Source organism: Cygnus atratus, chromosome 2 (genome assembly GCF_013377495.2).
Source record: "Cygnus atratus isolate AKBS03 ecotype Queensland, Australia chromosome 2, CAtr_DNAZoo_HiC_assembly, whole genome shotgun sequence".
Taxonomy (NCBI): domain Eukaryota; kingdom Metazoa; phylum Chordata; class Aves; order Anseriformes; family Anatidae; genus Cygnus; species Cygnus atratus.
Window position 1 is genome coordinate 43,326,177 of NC_066363.1, and position 24,789 is coordinate 43,350,965.

General features: G+C 39.7%; 1 protein-coding gene across 1 annotated transcript in view; it reads right to left on the reverse strand.

Moving 5' to 3' along the window:
- Positions 1-1,972: 1,972 nt before the first annotated feature.
- Positions 1,973-24,789, reverse strand: part of GADL1 (glutamate decarboxylase like 1) — a 69,917-nt gene continuing 47,100 nt past the window's right edge. The window contains exon 15 of the mRNA XM_035549660.1: positions 1,973-2,146. Coding sequence (XP_035405553.1) covers positions 1,973-2,146 — 174 coding nt within the window. The remainder of the gene's footprint in view (positions 2,147-24,789) is intronic.

Below are 24,789 nucleotides of genomic sequence, written 5' to 3' on the forward strand. Positions count from 1 at the left end.
GCAAAAGCCAAGTCATTGCATCCATTCAGCACCCCTTGCCACACTCTGCAACTGGCTGGGAGGCTAAATAAGCTTTATGGGCCCTGAATTTAGTTAAACGCTTTCCGAAATCATGATAACTGGTAAACCCAGAAGCACAAGGTAATATAAAAGCATTCTGCACATATTACAGTGCAGAATCCAGGGGCCACATTCTGCCATTTATTTTCATGTTAATATCAACACAGGGTTTGACTTGAAATCCAATGACTCCCTATAGTAGCACAAGAAAATTCACTTCCAGGACACTGTTAAAGACATCTGTCAAGTTCTGCAGATTTGATTCTTCCTCCTATCTACTGCTTTGATAGTGTGACCTCCTTGGTTATCATGACCTTGTTAAACTTTCTATACCATCATCCTGGAGACTGGAAGTAGGAATGTCACGCAATTTTGGATCCTAGTACAACGTAGGAACTGAAAATATAAAAGCATTGTGTTTAAAGACACTTTTCAGCAATACAGAAAACGTTATAGCAGAAAGGTTCGTATTGGTCGGTGTTACCTCGAATACAGGATAGGGAACAAACATTAAAACACTAAGGTAAGTAGGTGTTGATTACAGTGTGAAAGACAGTGTTATTTCCATTAATCTGCTGCAAGAACTTCACCCCAAGAAATAAATTTCTGTCTTCACAAAATTCATCATTTTATAGCTAGAATGAAAACAAATCAAAAGTATACTATAATTCTTAACATGAAAACAAAGTTTAGAACATCATTTTGCATCTTAAGGTTGACCAGAAATACTTTGATAGTTCCCATCCTAAAAACAATCAGGCTTTCACTGATCACTGCCACCTTAATTTCAGTGCCAAAATATAAATTATACACTCATAACATAAAACCAAGTCTTCTAAAATCTGTAGGCAAATATAGACAGACAATGACAAATATGTATTTTTCCTACATTCTTAACATATAGTCACCATGCTTAAAAATACACATCTTTCAGGTAAATACGCTTTTTTTTCCTCTGCTATAATTTTAAAGTGCATCTAAATCTGTTAAATAAATATTTATGCTTTAAAAATAGAGGAAGATGAACAACAGTTCCAAGATTGCAGGTAACTCCTGTTACCAAAGAGTTAAGTATTTCTAAGACACTTTTCCAATATTCTCAGCATTGCTGTAGCACTGATGTCTTGTGTGGGCAATGTTGGCAAACACTGACCAGGCCTAATCATTTGACTTCACAGAATCACAAAATCATTTAGGTTGGAAGGGACCTGAGAAGGTCATCTAGTTCTACCTGCTAAAAGCAGGGTCAATATTGACTACTTGGGGCTTTGTCCAGCCAGGCCCTGCAAACCTCCAAGGATGCTGACTGCACAACCCTGTTAGGCCCTTGTTCTATTGTCTGATGGTGCTCACAGTGGAAAATCCGGGCAACTCACCTAATTAGGGGCCTTGAGGAACTCCTTAAGTTCACGATTTTCAGTCTTACTGTAAATACCAAGTAGACCTCTACCCCTAAACACATACCAAAATACAATATTGACAGTGTAGACAGAGTACTAACTAGCATTTTAAAGCTCACTGAGCTAAATTCACTACTACCAGTAACTCGAGAGGAGTATTGCCTGTATATATCAGCGATCACTTTGAGCTACACTGTGCACAGACACCCCATAAACAGCTGCCCTCCTTGGGACACAGACACCATTTTCAGAAGTGCTCCCCCTCAAGGAAACACTTCCCAGAATGGCGGTGGTGCTGCAAGCACTGGCCTGTCTCAGCCCCCAACAGCAAATACTTTTGTGTGAAGAGGTGTTCTACCTGCAAAGCTCTGAACATCACTATGTTAAACTACAGTTTCCAACCTATATGTCAAGCTTTTTACTACCTTTCACAAAATAGCACCAGAATGCTGCTGCCATTCTCTGTCCATAAATATCACACATGAGCAGTGCCTGGTGCTGAAGAGCTACAGCTACAAGTCCTTAGCAAGCAGTTCAATTTCATCCAGCAAGAAGTCCATGTCCTCTCGACTCACTTGTGGGCTGATCACCACCTGGCGGAAGAAGTTGACTTTGCCCCGGTGAGGCTGGTACCCAAGCATCATGCTGCCTTTCTTCATCATTCTTTCTTTAATTATAGGAGCAACCTGAAAGCAGAGACAGAAAAGGCTTATTGTCACCCTCAGAAACACAGATTTGGACAGAAACTGTTTCGTGCTTTATGAAGCTTTTTTGAAGTGTCTGAGTTTTGCACCCCTTGCCTGCCTTCCAGTTGCCTGCCCCAAGAAACATTAAGGCTCAAACCTGAGGCAGACCGTGCACTGAGACCCTCAGGTTCTGGGACTCCCGAGGGAATCAGAGCAATATCTAAATCACTCAAAAGCCTACTGCTTGCAGCATTCATCTGCCACATGGGAAAGCTTGGGTTAAGGTTCCTAAACCCTAGATTTAGAAAGGTTTGAACTCAGGCAGAACATCAGCTGCAGCTGGTTAAGGGTACGGTTTATCTCCTTGTGCTAACTAGGCTAAGCGTGATTACTTGTACTTCATGGCCCTTGTCCCGCCACATCTGCAAAGCAGCTCTCCCTAGAGGGCACTTTCTATTAAAACCCTGTGAACCTTGAGCTGCCAGAGAAGTCAGAGTGATGCAATATGAAGGGAGAAGTCCTGATCCTGGAGGTTAAGATTTCGTCTCTTAGATTTATGATGCAAGTAGCATTTGGCTACTCCGCTCTTGTATTGAACGGGATGAAATCTCATAGGTGTCTTAGTGCAGGACAAACCATAAGTAAAATTGGCAGAGTCAGGTCCTTATAGCTGAACACTTGATCTCATCCCAGCAGGGCTATTAACCTTGTCCAGTTAATCTCGTGCTTAACTTTAAGCATGCGAGCAGTTCTTCTGTGTCCTCATGGTTGAAATAAGTCATAAGCTTAAATGCACTGCTGGATTAAGTAGTCTGTTCCTTGGAAGACAGAATTCAACACACATAAGTATTTTGACAGAAGTAATATTTTAAAGACGTTGCATTTTAATATATTACTAATAACACTAATGTATTTCAGAACAGTGCACTCCTTTGCAGCCTTTTGTGATGGTTTGACTTGGAACAAAGCAAATACGTGTATGACCTAACCTTGGTTTCTGAATTAATTTATTTCAGCTCTAAAAGTTAGTGCTGGAAACTACCACCTGATCTGCAAAAGAAAAATGATGATGCCAGCCTTGCCTTAATAGCTTTATTTTCACATGGCACATTTTAGTAGGCAACTCCCATACGGTTTGCTTAGATAGAAACACCTACAGTTTTCAACACTAACAGCCTAGCTTTTCCATATTTGCTCAGTGGTAGATGTCGAAATTACTATTGTTTCAAAATGTATATTGAATTCAGAGGAGGAATGTGTATGGTTCTAACTTAATTTGCCTCTCTGAATTTGGTTTATCTTTGTGACAAAGCTACGTGTTTTATTTAGTGTTTGTTTTTTAAACTATGAGAGTGATGGAGTAAGCATTCTAATTAAAGTCCAGAGTGTGACATCGGTATGAATTATACACCTGAGAGCAATGAATATCCTTTCAGAATGCAATCTGTAAACAGAACTTTGTTTTTTGCATAATGCTGCAAGTAAAAATTGAGCAAAAAGTTATGAAAGTAGCTCTGATAAACATTTGAGAAACAAGAAGATAACGAGGACAGGAAGACTAAGAATTACAGCAGAAATGTTAGAGGCATACTGTGATACCTTCACTCACGTTCAACAGCACCTATTACCATAAAATCTTATGTAGAGCTCCGGGTGTGCCTCCTGCAAAAAGATCCTAATGAAAGCTAGCAACAAAATCACAATTCTACTGTATATGTGCAACACGTGCATCATTTAGAAATAGAATACATCAAATCTATCCCTATACCATGGAAAGAAAAACATCTCCCACCTGGGTTTCTGTCTGCTTGGCAAATGATTCAAGACTTCCTCAGTTTTGTTGTTCTATGGCTCAGAATCACATCAGACTAACCTCATTTAGTCCATACTCAAGCAAAAAGAAAAATGCACTGGAGTTCTGCTTGGATGGAGATGGCAGCTATTTTGCATGAGACAGCCTCCTTTGTCCTGAAAAGTATGTTTCTTGGCAAACAGTCCTCTCTATTTCAGACCAAATATTCCAAACTGTGTCCCAACAAATCACTGAATGCCGTACAGTACAGTGCTAGCACGAGGGCAAAATCTGGACTCCAATTGTTCTTGCACAAGTTGCCAGCAGTGGAGTCAAATGGAAAGACTCTTGGTTGGGATCACTCTTGGTTATTCACGCCAGTGTATGGACCTGCAACACACATTCTCTTAAACACCAAGTAAGTTTGGCATGATACATATTCTCCTACTTCTCCTGTGGTTTGCTGCGTTAAACCCTTTAACAGTGTATAAGGCTACTAAGAGCTCTACTCTTCCATTTTTATTCATGCCAGCTGTGGGCTGAGAATGCAACGATGTTGTGACAGTACTCAGAAGACATCACACCAGCAGATACCATACTGAGCACCTACCGATACAGAAAAAAACAAACACCTCCACCCCTGTCCTTGACAAGAACCCCCATGCAACCTCTACTCAGGGAACAAAAGCAGTACAAGTGCAAGGGGAGAAGTGAATGCTTTTTAATATACTTTCTTAAGCTCTTCTTTAAGATTCAAATCCCTATGGCAACTTTTAGCCTTTATTGATGTTCTATCAAGAATTATTTCATTTTTTTTGTATCATATTATTGATTCTCTTCATCTCAACACCCCGTGCTCCACAATCCATCATTCCAAAATGTGCAGCAGCAGAAATGGGGACCATGAAAGCAAATGCATTTAGAACTTTAGCAATAGAAGGTCTGTAAATATACTGCATTTCAGTAGGTCTTCTTCTCACAGAAAGGAAAGGTAGGAAATCTCTCTTTCATTATCTCAGTCATTATCTCATTCATCCTCCATGCTAATGAAGTTGTGCTCTTAATATGTTTGAAGTGCATCCTTCCTTTTTTGAAGACAAAACAAACACTTCCTACTTATAAAGAAAACAAACCTAAACTAAACTAAAAACTGTCTTGCAGGCTTTTGACAAGATTATTTTTGGAAAGGTTTTCCATCATGTATTTTGCATGTTCTATTTGCTAATGTGATGCAGTCAGTGTATCAAAACTATTATGGATCCTATCCACAGCAAACAGTAAGGAACAGAACATTTGCGCAAATGCTTGAGTACATGTCTCACAGAAAAGCCATTAAATGATGCATGGGATGCTAAGGCATGGACTTGAGGAGCACTGGGTATGACTGCTAACTGAAAGTTAAGGCAACTGCCGATTGGCAGCAGAAAAATCAGCCCTATAAGGAACTAATTACCTAGTGAGGAGTTCAATGAGTTCAATTCCCAATGAAGTCAATGAGAACTGAGGATGTTCAAATATCAGAAAGAGCTGCACAGCCCCATTCAGGATAAGTTCATAGGAAAGCAATTTAGTGAGAGCAAAATTGCTTCGACAGTCCAATTATTTTACTATAGAACTTACTTCATATTGTAAACCTAATTCTTTATGTTACCCGTCAGTGGAACAGTCTCAGAATTTTAAGTGTAATGTATCCTAAAACTTAAGTTCTCTTCTCTCCTTCCCTCTCCTCACCACTGCCTTTCCACCATTGCCCTCCCCTGCCAGCCCACCCTGGAGATTATTATTTAAAATGCTCAATTCAGCAGTGTATTAGGTATCAGACTCACTAGGAAGGCAGGGAGGGAGTGCAGTGAGTGTAAGGCCCTCCTCCAGCAGAGCTGCACACATGGCACACAACTAGAGGCCCAGGGAATGGCTTTGCCTGGGGATTGATCTGCACATCACATTCTCCCCATGCTGTAACAGAGGGGCTGTAACATCTCATGCCACCTGGATTCTTCCCTTACTTTCAATAGCAGAGGTTTTTAAAATTAGAGCAGCAATAACATAGCAGTTTAGATCCTTCTCCATTTACCTGGGCAACGGGATAATCTCTTCTCCTACTCCCTGCCAGCACTCAGCCGCACTATAAATAACAGAAAATTTTAGCCTAAAATTTAAGCTGTTTCTGTCAAGAGCCCCAACTGCAGCTGACCCTTATATACATTCATGTGGAAGATGACAATGTTCCTTCCCAGCGCATACACAGACACGGAGCTATGTGGTGAGTAGAAAGGGCCAACATGGACGCTGCAGCTGGAGTATCGACATGCACCAGGAGGACCAGGAAAGTATCACGTTTCCCTCTCCATATCTCAAGTATCCCTGAGAAGAGGGGTTCTGCACAATCCTGCTACAGGCCAATACCTTAAAAACCACTGTGTTTCCCACAATTGACTCCTCAGTGGTAATTAATGGAGGTTTCTCTAACACTTGAGGAATTTCCACCAAGCTCAGGCCATGACCGCATAACATGCTTCAGCAGCTATCAAGGACTGATTCATCAACAGAGTCGAGCACTTTCTCAGCAGGAAAAGCATACGCCTAGTGTCTCCAAGAGCTAGCTCCCAAGTCTGAATTCTTAAAATCCTTTTAGAGGACTTGATGGAACACCTATTTGAGATCATTTATTCTTCTACCAGATAGAAAGACCTCCAAAACCATTCTCAAAGTGGCCATGCTATGTAAACATGGCTCTTAAGATATGATAATTTCCTAGCACACGGATTTATTGCATCAAGTGAAATCTCCAGAGCAGCTCTGTTGTATAGGTGATATTCCTGCCCCATTACTCATGTCACAGTATAATGCTTTTGATTTCACCCACTGTAAGGTGCCTTCCGTGTGAACGTTTGTATTTAAAATTGATTTGTAAAAGTTTATTCTAACTTAAAAAAAAAAAAAAAAACTTTTAAATCACACGATCCCATTAAGTTCTAAAATACATAGCCACGATTACCAGTGTATGGTTGAATTCCTATATTTAGTCAAAACCAGCTTATGGTTTCTGGGGACAGAAAAGAGTAATGTAGCTCTTTTGTTCACGAATTAAATCCACTGGGCCCCCAACCCCACCTGCACTAATGCTACTGGGAGTGGATAGCCAGATAAGATGTCCTAAGGAGAACAAGAATTTCCCAACAGATAGGCTAGCTCATTCATCTTGCTTAAATAAAGTAATACGCACATACTGATTTTAATTGGCTTCTTATTCTTCTGCTCTAGTGTTGTCTCTGACAATTGCAATTAACAGATACCCTGACACGGCAAGGAAGCTCAGGTTGGACCTCTACGGAACAGCTTGCTGATAATGGAAGATTGTCCTACCTTGAGTATGAATTTCTTTCTCAAAGCCTTGTGTTAATCTCCAGTGAATCTCTTTTTAGACCTAATCCAGTATTTTCAAACTGCCTCACCACAAATGATTTTCTTTGCCTCTAACTGTACCTCCATTACCTGAACACTACCAGTACTGCTGTAATTCTCAACTACTCTGGCTGTATTAGTCTAGTCATATCAGATTTTAACATACCACAACAGCTTTCTAAAGTGTGGGTAACATTTTGTAAATTTTGTATTTTCCTGATTTACATACTAAGCCAAGAGGAATGAGTTACAAATTGATAACAGTGCTAGCTAAAAGCAAATCCACTAAGCAATGAATTTGCAAAAAGACATTGCTTGAAGGAAGAAAGATCGTCAATTTGACAACTTGCACAAATGAAAAAATAGCATTAGTCAGAAGAATACAAAACCAGAAAAGTCTAAAGTAAAACAAAATTATTTTGAATAGTTGTTTCAAAACAATGTTTTCAATTAAAACTTAAATTCAATTGGAAATTGACCCATTTTTTATTGCAGGGAGTAGAAAAGGACTAAGCAAACTGAAACCAAGCAAACTGATTCATCTTAGTTCATCTGAAAACAAAAATTATTTCTGGTCAACTAAAACCAAGAATTCTATTAAGTTTCTTAATTCAGTGGCCAAACCAAAAAAATAAAAAATAAAATCCATTATTTGTACAGTCATAAATACTTGGGATCAAAAGTGCTGACAACACTTAACTGAAACGTCTGTAGAATTTCTGCCCCCCAGAAAAGACAGAAAGTATAAGAAAATCTGTGGGACTGCCTGTTCTGTCGGCAAAAATTGTCTGGGAATCTCATGTGAACAGCTTTTAGTAGTATAGCTGGTTCTAATCTTCCAACCCAGCAAGTAATACAAAGTCAGAAAGTGTCTATAAAAACTAGTGTTAATACTGGCGACTTCTATCAGCAACATTTTTCCGACAGCTCCCAGTTCCCCAAGCACCTATGCAAAGTAAAGCTGATGAGCTCTTCCAGCTCCTGGCAGCGGGGACTCAGTCACCAGACCCATTCTGCTCCTCCTGAAAATCATTTCAAAATTGCCGCAGACTCCAATAGAAGCAGAACGCAATTATCTAAATTTCCTCCTTATGCATCTGCTTCAGGTGGCAGTCTGCAAAGAGCCTTCGGCCTTTACTAGAGAAAACCACACTTGCAGTAAATCAATAACCTTTCTAGGGATCCACAAAAGCAGGCTAGACACTGTTGGAAGGACAGCAGCATATTCGCAGATCAAACTATTTTTCTTCCTCAAACACAGCCTTTATGAAACTTTCCGAGGTACTGAATGCTGTGCTAGAAATTGGCAGAGAGCCGTAGCTAGAAGACAAAAAAAGTCACCCTTTTGACAAAATGGAAAGATCACATTCTCATGATTTCACAAAAATGGAAAACACATTTTGTGTTCTCGCTTCAATTCTTTCTTGCAATGGAAGACAAGTTTATGCAGAACAGTTTCTCTCATCCAACAACGAAAGTCCATTTTGGCCTCCCTAGAAGGGGCAAATTTGCATTCGGAGGTTCATGATTTTTACTTAAAAGGTGAATTATTGGCTATTCAAATTCTGGCAAGTTACACTTCCTGCAAGAAATGATTCAGATTCATGTATATTCACAAGAGAACAACTGTTGTACAGTAATTGTAACCAAAAAGTAAACAAAACCCCAATTCAATTAAGCATTTGGGCACAACTTTAAACTTTTATATATGGCCTTCTAATTTCAGTGAATCTTCTCAACATTGTTCTTATCTTACTTAAACGATAATGAAGTGGTTGAAATAATGGATACAGACTCAACAAATAGGATTGGTCCCTTCCCCTACCAGAGACTGTTTGGGTTGTCTTGGATAAATGACTCAATCTCTTTTGGGTAACATGCTTCTTCTTCCCTTCACAGGGGGCCTATAACCCTTCCGGGCAGTGAAGTCTCTGTGTGTTCATATATCTACTGTAATTGACCCTGATACCTCACGGGTGCTCTGTACACTAGTATGATATATATTAAGTAATTTTTGTGCCAAATAGGTCTCACAAGCATCTGTCACTGCATATCTGCTGCCCTTTCCAGTGTGTGCAGAAGATAACATTGATACCAATGATACCAGTTAGCATTAAGTGAGAATGGTAGCTGGCATTTTAGTATTGATCATTGGATGCAATACAAGTGAAGAAAACAATTTTCTTGGTTGGTTGTAATCACAAAACTAGCTAAATACTACAAATATTTGGAAGTAATAGTGCTTTCAGCATATTGTAACACTGAGAAAGTATATCCTCCACTGTTAAATATCTTTTATTGCCTTGTGCTGCAAAATCAGTTGCTGGCTTTAAAACAACAGGCTGTTTTTTTTTTGTTGTTTTTTTTTTTTTTTTCTTTTGGTGATAATTAAAAACAAACTCAGACCATTTGTCAGCTGTCACCCCAACTGGGACAATCGAAATACCAAATATTTGCACACCCAATCATGGCTTTGTTCCTGTAGCCAAGGCGCTCTGTAAAACCCAAACATGTTTTTCTTTTGTCTAGAATTTGTTCTGGGCCCACATCCCTAAACCACTAATAAATTATTGCTGTACACTATTGCGCCAGTGTTCCCCTTGTGCCACACCAGGCAACAAAAGGAGAAATAAACGCATTTGTCAAAATAGCAGTAACCACTTCCACATTCTTTGGAACAACTAGCATATCAAAGGAGACCAGATGCAGCTGTATTTTTGTCTTGATACAGACATTCTTCATGCACCTTCAACGCAGGGCTGTGCAGCACGTCTACGCTATCATATTTTGCACATCATCTTCTCACCAGTTACTTTTTGCCAGAAGACCCACTAATGAACCCCACAAATCATTGCAAACAACCTGACTAATAGGAGATGACAGGTTGGCTTCAGATTTTGATTGCCTTGAATGACTTCTTTAGCCGGTCATTTATGCAACAAAAAAGTGTTCAGATCAAGGCTTTTACATTAACAGTATTTGCCTCTGAGAAGGAGGCAGAACAGACAGCAGCCACGAGTCAGCATTTGAAGATGTTTGGGTATGTTTTCACTTACAGATAAAACTTCTGTTGAACACCACTGTTCTCCAGGTACGCAGTCCAATGCTGTCTTCTGTCTGAGTACACTTATCTTTTCAAGACAATTCACATGGATTCCTTATTATTATGAATAATGTTCCTTGTTATTTCTCACATTTCTGTGTTGCTTTACCAAGGTTTTATTAACAAGTTATGTGCAAAGTCTAGGCATTGAGAAACCTCCAAAGGCAAGAGCACTCAGAACTGCTTAAACAGTAGCAAGAGAGTTGAGTGCTACTGTTTTTTATAAAAACAATTGTTTTAAAAGCTTTCATAGTGTACACAAGGTTCTTCTGCAGAACACTTTGCTAAGTTTCCATTTTAGTGACTAGGTTTTCCAGTCTTTTCAATGCTGCCAAAGACTAGCTCTCTCTTCTCCATGCAGGATGAAAGGGCAGCTTGTCATCTTGAAAGCAAGAGTAACTAACAGGAAAAAATAACCTTTTTAGTTTGTATGCATAGGGATGAGCTTCTGTTCTCCTTCTCCACTGGGGAAAAAAAATAACAGTGCAACATGAATGTCTGGGGCTGGGAGGAGCACTTTACAATAGGAAGATTACATTATTTGATGACACAAGTTCAAAAACTCAATACACTTCTTGAGTAGAAGAACTAACGTTGCTTCAGAAAGTTGGAATGATTCCCTACTGGTAACACCTTATTTTCTACTTGCACAAGTCAGATGCTGGCATAAAGTAGCACCTTATGTATTTGCATTAGAGTAAGGATTAAAGAACAGGAAGGAGTCTTTTTTCAAATTCTTTATACAATTCTAAAGAAAAACGAGTATTACAACAAAACTAGACTTTCCCCTCCTTAAAACCAGCATAATGACCTTCACAGAGGCTGCTTCTAATCTGTTTGGGAGAGGTGGGGCTGTTCTACCATGACCCACGCTGCTACCACAGAAGCAGGGCTGCTGTCTGATCGGATCACCCAATTTAACAAAGAAAAGGACCCCTTCTCCCCTCCATCCAGTGAAATATAGGACCAATAACTGTCATTTATTATAACTGTTTTGCTTGTCCAAGATTGATTTCCTTAAAGCCTAATCTGGACATGAAATAAAAGCTATCAAACCCTTCCACATGGAGTCCTACCAAAATCAACAACACTTCATCCATATAGATCTTGTCCCAGGACAATGCTCATTCCAGCTCAGCCTTCCTCATCAACTCATCCCCAGTAAGCATATTTTTTTCCTTTTTCTCCACAAGTGAAAAGCAACATATGTTACAAATCTTTGTCCTTAAACCCGCGTACAGACACTGAACTGAAAGAGCAAAGTAGGATCCTTAGGGTTTTAGAATTTGCAAAGTTTCTTGCAGTATGAAAGGGTGCAAAGTGAGGGGAAAATAATGGTTTGCACCCACAATTGCTTGCAGTTAAAGAACTAAATTATATATGATTATGATTAAAAGGAGCTAGATTGCAGTTGATCCTTAGAAAATTTGAAAGCAGTTGGAGGGGGAAAGGCCCAAAATTTAGCATCTGTCCTGCAGAGACTTGTAACAATATACTTACCTCAAAAGGAACATATGGAATAAAAAAAATCGCTAACATTGGGCCTACTCTACATCCCTATAGCTATGGCTCAACATTCAGAAGCACAGATTAAATCCTCTAATCCTGTACACCAAATTGATCCAAGAACCTTTTTCTTTCTCCAGCCTGGCCTACGGTATTCATTATGGATCATGGTAAATTCCACTATTTCCCTTAGTGCCACAGCAACCTCTAAATCACACCAAAAAGGTAAAGGTCAGTCATACAATTAGAAATAAAATAATAGAAGGGTGAAAAAAGGTGAAAAACTGAAACATTTTTGCTAGGTTTCTGCACAGCATACATATTTTTACAAGAGAGACAGAGCATGCGTAAGAAAAACCTTTTGATCTTTGAAAGCAGTTATGATGTACTGTATAAAACTCATCCATTAAAGTCTGCCAGATTTCACCTCCTTAACTGAAAAGTTTGCACAGAATTCAATAAATACAAATAACCTTCCTACAAAATTTATAAAGTCTCCCATTCATCAGTGTCTCTGCTAAAAAGATCCTCTACATTAATCAACATTCACCTACAGAATTCTGCTGTTAGAGATCCTAGCAGTTTTATAGCTGACTTCACCTGGAGTAGAGTTACACTAACAAACGTTCCCTTATAACTCTATTAAATTTGAAAGGAAGGTCTAAATATTCTGCTGAAAGAATATCAGTCTCAAGTATTTTCTACTGTTTTAAAAGGAACTCTTCTTGGTTATAAAAAATGTTGTAAGACTTGAAGATATTTCTGACCACAGTGATCCCTTTTGAGATTATCAAGAAGTTCCTACCCTGTAGGCATGAAAAAGAAACATGTTCCATCTCAATCCTCTTGAGATGCCTACAGCTAGAAAGGAATATGCGCTTAAATATCTGAAGCACAAAATGAAATCTGAAGTATCTTGGTATCTCAGTACACATTAAGGAGGAGGAATTCCTCCAACTCATCCCCAAAGATCTTCCCAATACCACTCACACTGCTACTCAAAATACAAAGACTGCTTAATTGAGCAGATGATACGAGCTACACAGTTTTTCTGTGGCATTACTATTGATATTTTCTGGACATTTCTGAAATTTCTACTTAGCAAGCAACAACAAGGAAGAGCAGTTTTATAAGGAGAAAAGACAAAGGGTATAGGCTCCAACCCTTTTTGTCTTCAATTTGCAAATTCAGTGCTTTCTTGCTACTCCTTAAAGAAGTGTTTTACACAGCTGGAGGCAAGTGCAGCTCTCCTCTCCTCATACTGAAGTTGGTGATAGAAAACAAAAGAGTGCTAACATAATAAGTAGATACTCATTTAAGTGCAGGCAAGCTTAAGATTTATTGACCTGAGAGCACGAGGTCAATATTTATTCAGAGAACAATAAATCTTGATACTTGGTTCTAACAGATGTTAATCCAATGTATTATTAAATCCATCTCATTAAAGCTAATTAGATTGTGTGTCCTCGTGAGTCTTGTTGCCAATAGTCATTAGTACTGCATGGGTCATAATTACTGTGCTTTTGATAATTGAATCAAATAATTTCCAATAAAACTAAATACCTGAGGATGGAAATATTTTTTTCTCTACCATGACTGCATTATTGTACATTTTATTGGTTCTTCCTTCACACTGCTGTAGACCTTCATTCCATTCTTCTACCAGGATCAGCATAGCTAAGAATTCAGAAACTCTGTTTGAGCTATACCATTTTTTGAACTTTCTCATTTGTCTTAAAACCTGGTACTTCTAAAGTCACATCCATCCATTAGGCAGGTAAGGAGCAAGGACACAAATCAATAAGCAGCTGCTGTCAGGAAAAAAAAAAAAAAAGGCGGGAAAAAACACCACCATCAAAAAAAAAAAAAAAACCAACCACAGAAGTCGTAATTCTAAGTGAAAAATTACTCTTATTTTGGAGTTTTACAGTGCTTTCCATCCCTACCTTTGAATGTGCAAGAGGAAGTACTATCATCACTATCGAAGTAACTGAGGCACACAAAAAGGAAATAATAACCAAGGTCTTAACCACAAGTCTATGCCAAAGCTAGACACCACTCAGGTACATTAGTGATTTAGTGAGCAGGATGGGATATTTTTAGTGCAAATTTGCCTTGTAAATAGTCTTGCAAAATCCAAACAAATTTGCTGCCATTTGGCTCAAAGTGGTTTTCTTCAGAAAACTTGCAGCGCAGATGACAACTCCTCCAGTGGTCAACACTCCGTGTATGCACAGCACATACCTACGGTTGGCAACTGGTGTGAACTTCATGGATTGTGAAGATTTAGTATGGACATGATGGGCTACACAAAATTAAATCCTAGTCGTTCCATTCTTATACTACACACATGAGTAATACAGACCCCTAGTTCCTAATTTCAACTCCATATAATATTGATCCTGGATGGTATTTTTCCATCAGAACCTGCATTGTATAAAGAAGGCAGTTGCTTAACTCTGTAAGAGCCTCACACATAGGGGGAGCAATAACTTGAGAAGTGTCAGGTTCACTGAACCTGTGTTACCCATCACGTGTTACCCAGAGAAATGGCCTCCAGCACTGAAGGTAAAATGTGGAAGGTAGGATTCAACTCCCATCATTTTGGCAGTCTGAAAGTTAGACATCTAGCCTAAACATTTAGGCTTTGCTTTTAAGGACGGAAAAGATGCACCTCTAGAGAGTGATTTATCTCATCCTAGAGCAGGCATCTAAGATACATGGGATCAATTTAGAAAAGCCTTTCTCCCTGTCTATGGGCCTCAGGGAACACCTCTGCCCAGCTTTTAGGTGACTAAAGCATGGTAAAATGAAACTTATCTTGACAGTTTATCTATAATCAAAGATATCTAAAATCTAGCTTCCTGCATAGGCCTAAGATCTGCATTGGTCACAGTGCAGAGGTCGCATATCCAGAGCACAAGAAGAATCATGCAGAGCCATGTGCTCCCCAGTTACTGACACGGTAGATATGTGTTAGGTGATGTGATTAAAGGCTAACCACAGAGAACACAAAGACTCAGCAAGGATCAGAGAAACAATGACAGGCAGAGGAACCCTAGTAACCTGATCAGTGAAAATGGAGCACACCACATTGACTACTCCTCCGACTATCAAAGGAGAGCACTTGCCCCTGGTGTGAAACCCACAAAGAGCAATGAATGAAAAACTTTCACAGGAATGCCAGGAGAGGGGTACAGTACTTCTTACGGGATGCAGAGGGAAGAAAAGTCTGGGACTGTAAAAAATGTATTCTGTGATGCTTAGGTGAAAGGACCAAAGGTGTGGACAGGGAAGGGTCAAGGTGAATTGGGGAGAAACAACTAGGAGAAATCAGAAGAAAAACATAGACAGTACCATCAGATACAAAAACTGTTGGTCAGTACACTCACATGGCTGAACCCTGTTCTTGATCACCACAGTCTATCCTATATTCCCATTAAATATTATTTCTATCTTCTGTTGGATGTGTAAACACTAGTGAACTTCAAGACGGACAAGTCAACTAGCAAAATAAGAGGTCTGAGTACCTGCAACCTGCGGAGTTTGCAGATCCAGGTACCAGCAACTGGTTAGACTCAAGACCTAAGACCAGCGACCAGAGAGACCATAATACACATGTATTTATCCCACTAGATTTGAGTCCTGATCAGCTAAAGAGAATTGGGTGGTTCATACTGTTCATGTTTGTATGATTGTTATAAATGTTTGGGTGCCAGTAAAGACGCTGCTCTTTGTCTTTATCTGTGTGGCCAGCTGTGTATTTTGTGTGTGTGCAACCCGAAAGTCAGAAGGATTGTGAGGTCCTGCTTTCACAGTCTGTATTCATACTGAAACGAGTATGTGAGTATGTGTACTCTAAGGACCTGGGGACAGGGAACCACAGTGGCCTCATACCTATCAGGCTAGAAAAGGAGAAATCCCCCTGGGTTCCCAGGGCGCCTGGACTCAGCCATTTTCTGACACTGTAGTGCATTGCTACTGCTCTGAAGTCTTTTCTGTCATTGGCAATTGACGGTTGACAATTTTCACTGAAACTGCAGGGACATGTGCTTTGAATCATTTCCTATAAAAAAGAACTCATTTGCATTTGATCCCAGAAGTGTCCCATTGGTCCCACACATGCATACTGATCATTAGAGAACTCTGCCTTTTAAATGTATGTGGGGATTTTCATCTGCCACAAACAAAATGGAGAACTTCAGACTAGGATAAAATTCACATACGCTTTTACCTCATTATCATATTGTATGATAAGGTCACTGAGCTCAGAAACTTAAAATATACAGAATGAGACAATATGAGATTTGCAGTTCTGATTCTGTTTGAGGGAGAACAATCTTTAACCAAGAATAGTTGTGAGAATACGTGCTAATACCATACTAAGGGTGTGCCTCGACTCTCTTGACGTTACTTCCCTTCGTACATTCAGAGCCAGTTTTTATAAGTTAAGTGCATACAAATCCCTTTGGTGCACAGCTGCCAAGCTGGCTGTGTGTACATGCAATGATCCAGTTTTCATGTATACACAGACTATCTGCTTGCATAAATTACATGCATGCAAGTACATCCATGCAGCCATGGAGGACCAATTTAGAACAAAAGTCAGACTTACAGAGGACTCCTCGAAAAAAAATACAAACACAAAAACACAAGGCAAAGACAAAACTCCATCTAATTCACAACATAACCTCCATTTCTCCAACATGCTGCAGAGCAATTGACATGGTCCTCTGCATCTAGCATGGCTACAGGCTACTGCCCTCCTACAAGCTTCAAACTGTTGTTATTTTACTTCCCTCAGATGATTCTCATTATAATCAGGCTGAGTGCTGAGTTAAAAAGTAAGTGTATGAATCATATCATCAACTCAGTTGTCTGGAATCTGGCTTTGCCATGCGTTTCCTCATTGCTACACACTTCAACAGTGTAAAACATGTTGTAGCTGCATCAAATTTCCTTTTGCTCTTTTTTAACCCTACAATCGCCTGTGAGTAGATACTTATTTATTGCTCTCCAGCTTCCTATCGGCTGATCACCTGTGTCCTCACTGCCTTGTAGCAGTCACAAAGAGTTGCAAATGTTTAACTTGAGGTTATTGACCATGGGAGATCTCTTTATCCAGCTCCTGGGACAAGACCTCAGGATTGAGTGTGTGTGTCCTGCTCAGTAAGAGAAACAGAGGATTCTCAATGCCTAATTTAAGCCATACACCGTGCACCCAACAGATCTCCTCCACCTTTCCACAGCACTGTGTCTTTTGCCATAGCCACCCCCCATGGGACCGTCTCCCAGCTGGAGCAGAAGAGGGCTGGTTCAACCAGCTTTAACCCCACCAGAGGAAGGATGCATGCATGAGAGTAACTAACCCTGAGTCATGCTTTTGCTGCTTTACTTAGAGAGGTAAACACAGGACTAAAAAACCCTCCCAGCTATTAAGACTTATTTTAATCTGATGCCCTCCTTCTTTCAACTGTTTATTTGTCTATTGTACAGATCACAGAAGTCCAGTGCATTGCACATTCTCCTACTATCTAAACACTACACCTTTGATATTTTCTACCAACCATCACTCTACGCACTATTGTACTAGCCTTTCCCATGTCTCTAATCTGTCTAAATCCATCTACCAGACTCCAATACCTGAAAATTACTCTTCTACTTTTTTTTCTTTTTTTTTAATGAGCTTTTTTTGACCGACTTTCTTCAGAGGACTTCATTTTTCAAGTTACATAATGCAAAATACATCTTGCATTTTTTCCCTTTGAAGCCAGCACTATTCCCAAGGTACGGGGCTAGAGCAGTTTTTATAATTTTGGAGTGGGAAGTACAGAGATGGATTCTCCTTAGTTTGTTTTTAATCTTATAAAAATCTGTAAGCATATTTTCAGAGCAGTGCTCCCCCTTCCCTGTTACTACCTTGTACTAAGCACAAGTACTCAATTTTTACATTCAGCAACTGGTTTTGGTCTGTAGCAACTATTCTGAAAACTGGCATATTTGACTTTCTGCATTATGTAAATACCACTAATCCTAGCTTGAAGTTACAGGATATTTTATGAATATTTGGTGATGACAATGGCAAAAAATGCTTCCTATGTGTTTATCAAATAAGTAATTTAAAAATCACAGGTTCAATATGACATTAGAACTTAGCAATGCCACTAAAGACTTTCACTTCTACTTTAAGAGGATTCTGCCAAGAAGATTAATTACTCGGGGACAGAGAAAAACTTTAAAAGCTGGCAGGAAAAATGGTCAGTCTCATGTCCTTTCATTATCCACTGTCAACTGACAGGAGGCCAAGACAGAATCCTGCATGGGTTGCTTTTGATCACCATCTAGTGCAGAAAGTAAGGAACTGCACAAGTTTAGGGAGAGACTTTCTGATTTCAAGGTAAGCAGCAGCAGGATTAACGGTTCTTTTCATCATTTTTAGAAGACCTCAGATAGGCTTAGTGAGCTTGAGAAAGCAGGAATTTCTAGGCATCCCGAGCTGCCTGATGAAAGCCAGATTTTGCATAATGACACTGTTTTCTACACAGTAGTGCTGTGACTGTGATGGTCAAGAGATATAAAAGCAAGATCTGCATAGTGAAGTAATATTTTTCTTCAAGCCAAACTACTTAGTGAGAAAAAGTGTCATGGTTTCAGGCCAGGAACCCTTTCAAGTCTCAGTGTCCAAACGTTACATTCATGTCATGGTCGTCTGTTTTTTTGTCAAGACTGTCAGAAATATTATTTGCAAAATTTTTCACCTATAAAAACAGACTGTGTGTGTTGTTATAGATAAAACCCACATTGTGAGTAATTGTGGACTAAACACTGAGTCATGCAAAGGGGACACTACCTCAAGACTGGTAAATCTGTAGGGCAACTGGACAGTGAGGAAAACCTGGACAATTTTTCCAATAGCACCAGCCAAGCAAGGTCAGATCTTGGCTAGTAGTCTTGGCTTTCAGAAAGCATGCTGTGACTCAACACACAGGAACTCGGTACCTTCACAGAGGAACTTTAAAATCAAAACAAAACAAAAAAGCAAGGTCTTTATTGAAACAGGGTCACACCTTCAGAATTAAATAATAACAATGTAAAATTTCATCAAAGATTAGCAGGAGGAATCTCAGGATGTTACAGAAGACACACTTGCAAGAAGTCTTTGCCTACAGAACAGCCTTCTTTTTTCAAAGGAAAAGTACTGCTCTTCCCCAAACTAAAAGGCAGGCATGCTCCTCATCGTCCTTGTGAAGTCAGGTTAAGGAGCAGGCAAAGATACCTTGACACCGTGACTTCCCTGCAGCCTCCAGACACTGCTACACAATATCTGTCCATGCTAAAATCCATACAGATGGAGTCTCAAGTTCAGAGCATCAGCTGAACTGTCACTCAGCACTCAGCTGCTGTTAAAGCTGTATACATTGTGGGATTCAGACCTCACATAGCACAATCCAAATGCCTGGGAAGCAGAGAACTGTAAAATCTTTACAAACACAGTTTCATGTTTTTATTAGACACTGACCTCTCAGAGATAATTATTCAAAATATCTACTTTCTAAGTCTAAACCTTGTAAGCAATATGTATTTTTATACAAAGGATTAAAAGAAAGAAAAAGAAAGAAAGAGGGCAGGAAAGAAGGGAGGGAGGGAGAATGAGAGAAGGAGAGAAAGAAGAAAAAGCTCGTGCTGCCTGAAAAGCAGGAGATAATTCATGCTTGCTGTAGTTTACTCTAACAGTCCGTGCCTTCAAAGCAGAGCTGGCAGTATCACTATGGAAATTATGTTGATTTAATAACTGGAAGATATTTCCTCCTCTCCTCAAACATAGTTGTTGTTTTTTCCTTTCTTGAGCGCACCAAACAGACATTAGCAGTGTGCACACTAATTAGCAGTTCAAACATATTACTGTTGTTCTGGTGCCCCCCGATGGTCACCTTGGCTTACTGCTAGCTGTGGCTTAAAACTAGCTCTTGGAAATGTGTTCCAGATGCAATCCCCAAATGCATGTGTAGTTCCCCACTCAGCTGGGTCAGAAAGCTTGAGCTCTGAGCCCAGGCACAGCTACCTGCACTATATTTTTTCAGTGTACGGGTTCCAGAGCAGGGTACACAGTATAGGTCCTACAGCCAGGTCCTAACCACCAATCCCAAAACAATTCCTGCAGAGTGCTGTGGTAGCTTGGGCAACAAACCCTCCAGGTCAACACAACTACTTTGTAGCTACCATTGATTGTGAAAATCAACCCGATTCATGAAGATGGACACTACTTACTGAGTCTCTGTAGAAAACTGCATGTCATTAAATGAACCCTGGCATCATTCAAGTGTCTAAGATACACAATACCCAGCGCTGACCGTGCCTTCCCTCGGTTCCCCAGTCCCTACATCCCACTGTCACTCACGCTGACCCAGCACAACCAGACTGTCCCCAGTCAAGGTCCACAAGCAAGTTTTACACAGCATTGCATCCTGTCCCAGCTCACCAGCAAGAGTGTGGAGTGCACCCAGTATGTTACATCTTCGTTTTCAACCATGCTGGGGCACAGAGATTCTGTCACTGGTCTAAAAATCAGCCTCTATGAACTGATCACAACCTGACGCAGTGCAGGCAAAAGAAAAGGATGCTCCCAATCAAAAAGAGCCTTTCAAAAGTCTTAATTTCCAGAGAATTTCAGGTAGAAAATAGATGAAAGCTTACAGCTCTTTTAAAAGAGATTAGAAGGCCAAAAGCTGCAATCTTTCAATCAAGAAAGAAGACAGCTTTATCTAAAAGTCCATCCTGGTTCATTGGCAAAGCAAAGACAGAAAAGCAATATTTAACAAGTTGAAAAGGGGAAACGGATCAGATAGCAATCAATACAAATGTGACATGGAGAAAATTTATCAGAAGAAAAAGGAATCTTTGATTGACGGGATTAAGAAAAGAAGAAACATTTTAAGTAGGTAAGTATGTATGTTAGGGATGAGTGAAGCCCAAGCTATGGTTAATCGTTAAAACTAGACAAGGCAGAAGTGTTCAATAAGCTTTTCATTTCTGCAGGGAGGGAGCAGGATGAAGGATTCCCACAAAGCTGATGAACTTTCCAAGCCATTAGCAGCTACTGGGATGTTAAACAACTATGAGGGCAAATTTTCAGATCCACAGGCCTGGATGGCTTGTACCCAAGAACTGAAAAAAATTGACTGAATCTTTGCATACATTTTGGGATACTAAGGAAATTGCAGAATACAAACACCAGGATTAGAAGTGACAAAGAGATGGACAAAGTAAAACAAAGGAAAACACTCATCCCTGATTTAATTTATAATGAACTAAAGGGTAAGAATATATTGTTATTTTAAAATTGACATGAACAAATTTTAAACTCAGTCTTTTGTGTTTAGTTACATTTATATCTTTGCTGAATACCATTTTTTGGGTCAGCCTGCCTTCACTATTTTGCTGATATTACAAGTTTTCTCAATGAGTTACTCACACAAAGCACTAATAAGAAAGCCTTACAAAAGCCATTTAGATGAAAAATAGCAGGAAAAATTCACACAGCAACAGCACCCAGGAAAAAAAAAAAAAAAAAAGGACTACATAACAGTAATAAAGTAAAACTAAGCAAGATTTGAATAACTAGTGGATCTCCACATGCAGCAAATAGAGCATTAATCAAACGCAGTTGCTAGTGAGGCTCCGCAGAGATCAGGATTAGTCTTGATGCTAATCCGTACTGTTAATTTTCTGGAAGTCAATAAATGACAGCTGATACCATTTGTGAGTGAGAGACTCATAAATGAAGAAAACAGAGGCAGACAGGCAATTGCACTGCCCTGGTGTGCTCAAACCCACTCTAACAATGGCTTTTTAATATAGCCAAGAGGTAAGCTATGCATTATGGAAAAAAAATAGACTCAGCTAAGAACAGATGACTATCTTAAAGATAATGACTATGAAAACTGTAGTAGTCAACAAAAAAAAATATCAAAATTTATATGGACTTCCAGGTCACCTATCAGAAACCAAGAATCCTTCCTGGCAAGAAACTGAGAACTGAGTTCTCAGCAATTATTTTCATTCTATGTCACACCCCAAATCAGCTCTTAAAAGTTCCAAAAGACACACAATAAAGTTTTGTAATTAGGTCATATATCTGGACGCTTTAAAATGGTTAGGGCTGATCTTAAACATGGATCCCCAGATCCCAGAACCACTCATTACTCTCCCTGACCCAATGGGGGGAAAAAGAATAAAAAACATCTACACAAATTCTTTTGTTCCTGAAATAGTCATGTATACAAAAACACACATGCAAAAAAGGTTTCATTTCAGTATTCATCATTACAATATATATATTTTACAAAGCCTCATCAGCTTGAGCTCCCAAAGAAAAACAGAAGAAAGAAGTTAGTATGATCATTGCTATGAACAAGTACATAAGTATTAAGGAGGCAGTTTTTCCTCTACAAGCTGTATCAGAGACTCAGGTACTGGCAACAATACAGAGTTCAGATGTTTACTTTTTTTTTTTATGATAATGAAAAACTGGAAGGATGTTGATGACATCCACAGAAGTGATTCAATGGCCAATGAAGGCTTAAAGATGTGAATCTATTTAGCTTATAAATAAAAGAGTGGTGACTTGATGACAGTTTGTGAGTATGTGAGAATGGAAAAATAGATTAGGGAAGGCTATTTTAGTTTGTAAAGGTATTTTTTTCATCCCTTCCCAATCTCCTTTCATACAGAAAGGCTAATTGGCCATTGAAAGGAGATGCCAAGGAAAATGGCAGTTTTGCCATTCCTTGATATTTTCTAGTCAAGAATAGATGCCCTTCTGGAAGATGTACTTGTAGAAAGTCAAGGGGCTTCCCAGAGAGAAGTCCCCAAAACACAGGAAGCCAAGTAGTTGCTTCTGTCCTTCCATTCTTTTTGACTGTAGGCTTCAGTTTCATGGCTAGGTGCAAATCACCTGTAGCTTTTCATTTAGTTTCATAATTCACATGCTGCAATATAAAGCTCATTAAATAAGGGCTAATACATTCCTGTCCAGCACAAGCAATTCAGTTGAAGTGTACTTTCAAGGGAAAAGGTAAAGCCAGCTGATGTCTCTACAGATCTCTGGACATCCCTTGTCCAGACACGAGTGTCTCTCAGCATAGAAAGAGATGTCTATTCAGAGAGCAAGAACACAAACACTGTAGTGGTAAAGAACTGATGCTGCAGAAGGTGCAGGAAAGGGAAGAGAGACGGGAATGGCAGGGAAAGCACAACAATTTCATTGCTCTTCCTTGGCAGAGGACATGCTTTCCTCTGCAGTACCTGTACTCCTGTTCTGGTGCCCCTCCAAAAATGCATCGTCTGGACTAAGAGGGACAAAGCAAGAACATTTCCATGCACTACTGCTCTTCCACAAAATCTACATAAGCTGCCCAGCATGCACAGAAGTGTAAAGCCATAAATGTTTCTCCTGTACCCCAAAACAAACACTAGACAATCCTTTGATCAGACATTTGTAACCCTGGTATGTCTGTCATTCTTTTCCAAAAATGCTGCATATGCCATAGTGCCCATACCCTTTGCAGCTCCACGGGGCACAGGAGCTCCCCGCTTATACCTGATATAACCAATAAAATAAAATACTTCTCCAAATAGGTTAAGACAGTGTTGAAATTGCTGCCCAGGCTTCAGACTACAGCAGAAGTCTACCTTTAATTCTGAAGTACAATAAAGGCTTTTACTGTTAAGCAGCTGCTGTTTTCTGGCTGACTAGGCAAAAAGGTATCTTATCTAGTTTTCCATCAAAAACATATCAGGTCATGCTGCAGGGGTCCATTAACTATGGATGGAATTCAGATTATATTTTCCTTCTGTCCAATACCCTATAAAGTGACCAGAAAAATCACTGTACTATTAATCTTGTGATCACTATTATTGCACTATAGCCAATTCATTGCTGTTATTTATTAAACATGCCAAAAACAACAGAATGCTAGAAAACACTTTGTTCATTCAGATACCACAGCAGGTACCAGCTGTCAGGGCAGAATGGCAGCAATGCCACTAGAAAGATTTGTAACTAGAGGAAACTTTATTGTGTAGTGTAGAAAGGGTTTGTCTAAAAAGCCGTGACCAACAGACCACACTGGCAGTCATTATTCATTCATGAGATTGTCATTAGCCCGCCTGCAACTTCTGATATTCAAGGACCTTCATAAAATATTGAAAGCATTCAGAGAATCTCCTGTTACCACGCCCTTGCAGAGGGGGAGGCTGCACTGACAAGGTGCAAACCAGGAACTGGTGACTTCCATTCCACTCTGCAGTTTGCTGTGTGCAAAACCAAGAAATGCATTGGCACTGAATCAATTGCCAAAAATAGTTTTTGCTTAGCTGCCTTCTTTGCTTTCACTCTCAGTGAGATTCTCAGTGAGAGGGCCAGGCATTACTTTTATCCTACATAAATCCTTCAGTGCTGGAATAGCAAGTATTAGCAAGAATAAGGAATATATATAATGATCATATATCAAACCAGAGGCTCTGCTGGACAATCATCTCATCAATCCCTTGTGTACCCTGAAATGTTCGCTGGAAGTGTTCACCTAAAAATCATCTGTTACTCCCTTATTTGCATTCGTCAGTCATCAAACCCTATGAGTTCAAAGTCCCACCGTATATCAGAAAAGACAGAACATTTGGGTCCTCTGAGCAGCACTCCAAATTCCTCACAGGGCTGGGGGACCACAGAGCAGACAGCTGCAGGAAGGGCAGCTCTAGGAGCAGCTAAAAGGCATAAGGTGAAACAACAGCTCCTTGGGGAGCACCGGTGCCTACAGCAGGATGGGACTGGCCTGG